The sequence below is a fragment of the Sinocyclocheilus rhinocerous genome, unplaced genomic scaffold (assembly GCF_001515625.1).
Source record: "Sinocyclocheilus rhinocerous isolate Xijiao unplaced genomic scaffold, SAMN03320098_v1.1 scaffold1965, whole genome shotgun sequence".
Lineage (NCBI taxonomy): Eukaryota > Metazoa > Chordata > Actinopteri > Cypriniformes > Cyprinidae > Sinocyclocheilus > Sinocyclocheilus rhinocerous.
The window spans coordinates 840,998-848,226 of NW_015625577.1; the positions used below are offsets into that span (position 1 = coordinate 840,998).

At 42.5% G+C, this 7,229-nt stretch overlaps 1 protein-coding gene across 3 annotated transcripts in view; it reads left to right on the forward strand.

The window, feature by feature from the left end:
* LOC107752210 (large proline-rich protein BAG6-like) overlaps window positions 1-2,776 on the forward strand; it is a 16,879-nt gene extending 14,103 nt beyond the window's left edge. For all 3 annotated transcript variants that reach the window (XM_016568131.1, XM_016568122.1, XM_016568114.1), the window contains exons 21-24: window positions 349-513; window positions 741-848; window positions 988-1,134; window positions 1,767-2,776. In XM_016568131.1, coding sequence (XP_016423617.1) covers window positions 349-513; window positions 741-848; window positions 988-1,134; window positions 1,767-1,862 — 516 coding nt within the window. In that variant the 3' untranslated portion in view covers window positions 1,863-2,776. The remainder of the gene's footprint in view (window positions 1-348; window positions 514-740; window positions 849-987; window positions 1,135-1,766) is intronic.
* The last annotated feature ends 4,453 nt before the right edge of the window (window positions 2,777-7,229 follow it).

A 7,229-nucleotide genomic window follows, 5' to 3' on the forward strand; every position in this document is an offset into this window, starting at 1 on the left:
ATTTTACAAGATTAGATATTTGTCAGTGGTGCTCAGTATCTGCAAATCATTCGCCATTGTCCTATCAGTCATCTCTCCTTACTCTGTGAAAGTGAACTTTCATGTACTGTAATGCAACAGGCTACCTCTAGCAAGCGGCTAACCTTTTAGTGGCTCCGTATAACGCGTTATTTGTTTCACGCTTCGGGCACACCCCTAACCCCGCCCCCCGATGTCATCGTCCATCATGATGTTTCACTGTAGACATCGTCCGATGCCAATTTGGTAGACATCGCCCAACCCTAGTTTAACAGCCTGTTCTCATGTACTGTATGGTCTCCTATATAACGCCTCCCATACATGGTTCAGATGGGGGACAGCCTCTCTCCAACACCTGCTACTACAGCAGAAGAAGCTCTGGCCTCCTCCCAGGATGCAGGAGCAGTGGGAGGTCCAGCTAGGGAAGGAGAGGGAGCTGTTGGAGGAGAGGAAACAGCAAGAGATGCTGAAGCCTGGGCAGCTGCATTGCCTCCTGTGAGTTGATTTTCTTTCGTTCACTGCAAAAACAATGTGTCCACCTAAACATGCTATTTCTACAGATTTAGTACCTTAAATTCAACTACATTTTTGGAAAATGTGACCTACTCGAGGCACCCGGTGGCATCCTTGTGTATCACTTTTTGCCTGTCAGATCATGGAAGATTGAAAGTGAGACTGAATGTTATTCTGAGTGTGGGTTTGATGTGCTGTGTTGTTTGCAGGAGTGGGTTCCTATTATCAGACAAGATCAGATCAGTCAGAGGAAGATGAAGGCCCAGCCTCCTCTGTCTGATGCATATCTGCTTGGGATGCCAGCAAAGCGCAGGAAGGTAAATGTTCAGTTTCGTGCAGCTACATGTAGACATTGAGATAATGTACACATTTGCTGATGTCTGTATTCATTCAGACTGGTTTGCCTCTCCTGAAGCATCACAATAAACAACATTTTTCTTATTGTGTGTCTCCTAGATGGTAAAGAGTGACGGCCCAAAACTGTCACTCACTGAGGCAGTGAGTCAAGCCGCCAAGTCAGCCGGTGTAACACCCATCTTGGCTCCCAACGCCCTACAAGAGGATTTAGAAAAACCAGAACTTCAAGAAGCATACAGTGAACAGGTAGGTACCTTGTGTGAAAAGATATTTTCATATGTCTTGAAATAGACATAATAATGTGCAAACATATGTGCTCAAGTTCCTATAACTGGATTTTTGTTCATTATGCATGTCAGGATTGTGAAACACTGATTTGAATCGAGGCAGCAAACTGGATGTTGTATTTCTAAACGGTCTTAATTAAGTTTTATTTAAATTTTTACTTTGACAATTTTAGTACAAGTTTTAATAAAAATGTTTATGTTAATGTCAAATTAAAATGAGCAACTAGCTGAAATGAAGTGTTTCAGTTTTAGTTAACTATAATAACCTTTTTTTAAAGTTCTAAATATATAAATTTTTCAGTGTTAGTTACCCATAAACTTTCAATACACACAAAACATGGGGCATTTCCAAAAACATACAAGCCACCATTATTTTATATATTGCATTTATAAAATAGCATAAAATATACAGTGGGTACGGAAAGTATTCAGACCCCCTTAAATTTTTCACTCTTTGTTATATTGCAGCCATTTGCTAAAATCATTTAAGTTAATTTTTTTTCCTCATTAATGTACACACAGCACCCCATATTGACAGAAAAACAACAAGTATTATTTATTTATATATATATATTGTTTTTTTTTTATCAGCTGAAAAACGACATTAAGAAACGAGTAAAGGAGGACCCAGATTACAATTCCAGACGGTTTCCTAACACACATCAAGTATTTTCTCCAGACTCATAACTTTTGTACCTGCCAGCTTACATGTGTTCACCTCAGCCCTGTTCCTTTTGTGGGGTATGTGTTTTATTTGCACAGTTATGTATTGTCAGATGACTTCACACCCCACATTTCTGTTTATACCTTTTAATTGACTGATTATCTGCTTGCTGATCCTAATCAGCAGATGTGCTGTTGTACGTGTTGATCATGTGGCTGGAGGTGCTGAGTGTGAGCTACACACTGACCATCTGACAAGTGTCTTGTTCTGGTCAATACAGACACGTGTGTTAGAGCCTGTCTTTAAGCCACCTACCAGCATGCTGTATCAGAACTGTTGTGTTTTTATGATTCAGGCTGATGAATAACAGTGTTCTAACTGAATTCCGAGGAAAGACATGATGAGAACAGGAGAGAACTGATAATGTAGAAAAGCTACATTGCTGCAATGATGCTGTTGTTTAAAGCTTTATTGATTATATAACGTTTTGCCTTGCCTTTCACCTCTCCCATTACTCTGCTATGGCTTTATGATACATTGCAAAAAATAATAAGAACTATGTCATTTGGAACCATGAATGTAAAATGCCTGAGATTAAACAATTTTGCACCGGTTTAGTGCATATATGCGTTATTTTTATTTATTTATAATTTTTTTTGTGTGAGTCAAATCACAGTTCATTTTGTATTCAGTTGTAGAAATTAAGTCATTCAAATTTTAACTTTATTGTCATAGAATAAAATGTACCAAAACAATGCTATTTTTAGAATGTTTTATGAAAGTGTGAATTTCCACCCCTTTGGGATGTTTATGGATACTCGAAGGAATAGTTCAGAAAAAAAATCAAAATGTGCTCAACCTAAGGTCATTATGTAGATATGTTTGTTTCTTCATCAGAACAGATCTGAGGGAACTTAGCATTAACTTAGCAGCACGTAAACTTACATCACTTGCTCACCAATGGATCCTCTTATGTAATATTCATTCAACAATAATAATAATTACTCTGTCAAACAAACAAATTGCACTAGGTTATTACAGTTTAAATTATTATTATTATTGCACAGTTTCACAATTGCCATTGCACAAAATTTTAAGTATTATTATTGCACAATTTAAGAATCAGTATTAGCTATGTGCATTATAGTAATTGACAATGTATTATTATGGTAACTGCCTGGTTCACTGGGAGCAGCTCTGATTGTAAAGTCTAATAGCAGTAAGGAGAAAAGACCTTCGGTATCACTCCTTCAGACATTTAGGATGTAACAGTCTGTCACTGAAGGAGCTTCTCAGAGATGAGACTGTTTCATACAGTGGGAATCGTTCTCCAACAAGGATGATCGCTTAGCAACCATCCTTCTTTCTCCCACCTCCTGTACTGTGTCCAGGGGCATCCCCAGGACTGAGCTGGCCTTCTTGATCAGTTTGTCTAATCTCTTCCTATCTGCAGTATAGATGCTGCTGCACCAGCAGACCACTCCATAGAAGATGGCTGAAGCCACCATAGAGTCAAAAAAGGTCTTTAGTAGGGATCCCTGCACACCGAAAGACCTTAAAAGGTTAGTTCACCCAAAAATGAAAATTAGCCCATGATTTACTCACCCTCAAGGCATCGTCTTCTTTCAGACAAATCCAGTCGGAGTTACATTAAAAAATGTCTTTTATCTTCCAAGCTTTAGAATGGCACTCAGTGGGTGTTACAGTTCATCAGTCCAAAAGAAGTGAAATTAAGCGCATACATCCATAGTAAAACGTGCTTCACATGGCTCCGGGGGGTGAATAAAGACCTCCTTTAGCGAATCGATCGAAATCCTCCAACATTTTTCTTTACAAATCCTCGTTTTGTACTTCTAATTTGTGACAGGTGTTTTGTTTTGTTCTCTCCTCTCTGCTTCTGCGTTCGTCACTTCTCAACCGGCGCATGCGCTACCAATACGTCCAACGTCATCCGCCCGGAATGAACGCGCGTACGACAGCTACAGAAAGTGACAGAAAAGTGTTTATAAGTTTTTAAATATGTATATTTTTATTACAACAACGCATGAATTCGCTACAGAAGGCCTTCATTCACCCCCCGGAGTTCACATGGCTCCGGGGGGTGAATAAAGACCTCCTTTAGCGAATCGATCGAAATCCTCCAACATTTTTCTTTACAAATCCTCGTTTTGTACTTCTAATTTGTGACAGGTGTTTTGTTTTGTTCTCTCCTCTCTGCTTCTGCGTTCGTCACTTCTCAACCGGCGCATGCGCTACCAATACGTCCAACGTCATCCGCCCGGAATGAACGCGCGTACGACAGCTACAGAAAGTGACAGAAAAGTGTTTATAAGTTTTTAAATATGTATATTTTTATTACAACAACGCATGAATTCGCTACAGAAGGCCTTCATTCACCCCCCGGAGTCGTGTGAGGCACGTTTTACTATGGATGTTATTACTGTGCGCTTAATTTCACTTCTTTTGGACTGATGAACTGTAACACCCACTGAGTGCCATTCTAAAGCTTGGAAGATCAAAGACACTTTTTAATATAACTCCGACTGGATTCGCCTGAAAGAAGAAAGTCATATACACCTAGGATGCCTTAAGGGTGAGTAAATCATGGGCTAATTTTCATTTTTGGGTGAACTAAGCTTTAATCTCCTTTAATAAGTTCCTCCTTATAAATTGCATCTGTATTATCTGTCCAGTCCAGTTTGTTGTTCAGATGAATACCCAGGTATTTATAAGTATCCACTCTCTCAATATCCTTTCCCTGGATGTTCACTAGTGATAGTGAAGAGTGTTTGTTCCTATGGAAATCCACCACCAAGCTCTTTGCATTTATCTGGAGGCAGCTCCGTTGGCACCAGTCCACAAAGTCCTGGATCAGTTCTCTGTACTCCTTGTCATCCGTGATCAAGCCAACGATGGCAGAGTCATCAGAGAACTTCTGCAGGTGACAGGTTGCTGAGCTGAGCATGAAGTCTGTAGTATAGACAGTGAAAAGGAACGGAGCCAAGACCATTCCCTGTGGAGCTCCTGTGTTGCAAACAACCATGTCAGACTTACAGTCACGAGCCCTCACATACTGTGTTCGGTTTGTGAGGTAATCCAGTAACCAGGTAGAAAGGCGATGGTCCACCCCCATGTACTCCAGCTTATCCCTCAGAAGCGCAGGTTGGATAGTATTAAAAGCACTAGAGAAGTCAAAAAACATGACTCTCACTGTGCTCCCAGTCTTTTCCAGGTGTGAAAGAGCCCTATTAAGGAGGAAGATGACAGCGTCTTCAACTCCTATACCTGGCTGGTAGGCAAACTGAAGTGGGTTCTTTAATGGGCTCACCAGAGGTCGGAGATTATAGCACCAACCTCTCCAACGTCTTCATCAGGTGTGAGGTCAACGCTACCGGTCTATAGTCACCAAAATCTTTTGGGCAAGACGTCTTTGGTACAGGCACCACGCAGGATGTCTTCCACAGCTGTGGCACCTTCCCCAGCTTCAGGCTGAGACCAAACATGTACAATATGCCACACAGCTGGTCAGCACAGGTCTGAAGGAGCCTGGGGCTGATGCCATCCGGGCCCACAGCCTTCCTTGCCTTGATCCTCCTAAGCTCCTCACCTGGGCTTCTGTGAGGGGCAGTATGTCATAAGGAGAGTGGGGGCTGGGGAAAATTGGTAGGGGGGATAAATTAGATGTTTTATGAAGAGATGTGTTATGAATAGGCTGTGAGCTGAGAGCAGTGTAGAGAGAGGTAGGGCTGGAGCAACTTGCTGTGGGAGCAGAGAATGGGGGTTGCAGTAGAGGGGACTGGGTGGGGGCCGGGGAGGGTAGCTGGTCAAATCTATAAAAAATAGGTTCAGGTCATTCACCCACTTCTGGTCACCCTCAGCTTGAGAGCTGGGCTCCGTATGACCAGTGATGTTTTTGAGCCCTTTCCACACACTGCTGACATTGTTCTGCTGCAGTTGATCCTCCATCTTCCTCCTGTAGCATGCCTTTCCTTCCCTGATCTTCTTCCTTAGTACTCTCTGAACAGTTTTCAGTCCTTGTTTCCTGATCTAAAACCCTCTTCTTCTCCGTAAGAAGAGCCTTTATATCAGGATTGTGCCATGGCTTGTTATTGGGAAAACACTGTACAGTCCTTCTCCACACAAAAATACAGTACAGTATTCTCCACACAAAAGTTATTATAATCCGTAATGCAGTCTGTTAAATTGTCAATATCCTCCCCATGTGAATTACACAATTCCTCCCACACAGTTGTATCAAAACAGTCTTTCAAAGCCTCACTGGTCTCATCAGACCATGTCCTCACTGTGCGAGAGACGGCTGGTTGCCTGCATACAAGGGGTTTGTACACAGGCTGGAGATGAACCAGGTTGTGATCCGATCTTCCTAAGGGGGGAAGGGGTGCTGAGGTATAAGCCTCCTTGAAATTGGCAAAAAATAAGTCCAGCAGTATTTTTATTGTCTCTGGTGTAACAAAACATACTGGGTGAATGTGGGAAGAGTGGAGGACAGAGGGGCATGATTAAAATCTCCAGAGATACAGTAATGAGAAGAGCATTAGGGCTCCGTGTCAGCAGTCTGTTAACAATCGAATGCAAAACATTGCATGCCGATTCACCATCAGCAGAGGGGGGAATATACGCAGCTATCGCAATAACATGCGAAAATTCCCTGGGCAGATAGTACGGTCTCATGCTAGCGGTTAACAGCTCAATGTCGTTACAGCAGATCTGCTCTTTAACTGTGATGTGACTAGGTTTACGCCATCTGTTATTCACAAATACTGCCAGCCCTCCTCCCTTTCTCTGGTCTCCATCGTTCTGTCCGCACGTTATAGCTGAAATCCATCCAGAGCTACGGTCGAATCCGGTGTTAGCTTAGTTAGCCATGACTCCGTAAACCACATGATGCTACACTCCTGGAATTCCCTCTGATGCCGGGTCAGAGCCGCTAGCTCGTCCATCTTATTGGGTAGAGATCTCACATTCCCCAGAGAGCTGGTCTATAACGTCTCTTTTTGGCCCGACACAGAGCACCAGCTCAGTTCCCACGTTCTTTCCTCCTCAGCTCACAGGGGGCATCCGGTCTTTCCTAGAATAACGGCGCAGTATTGCGGAATGCTAACAGCTGATCCCTGGTGTAAACAGTGGGGCCGCAACCGTGAACAGGGTTCACGGCTTGATCGTGAACGTTGCTAACTCAGTTAGTTGGATTTGATTGTTGATGATTTGGCATGATCTTGGATTGGTTGGTTCTTCGAAGCTCATTCCGGAGTTGCTGTCATACCAACAGGTTCTTAAGCTTAAACCTGCTCGGGAGCAGGCTTATTTCATGTAAACAGGATTAGATCACATCTTTGTAAGCAGAACTGATACTTAAAATCTGTCCCAGC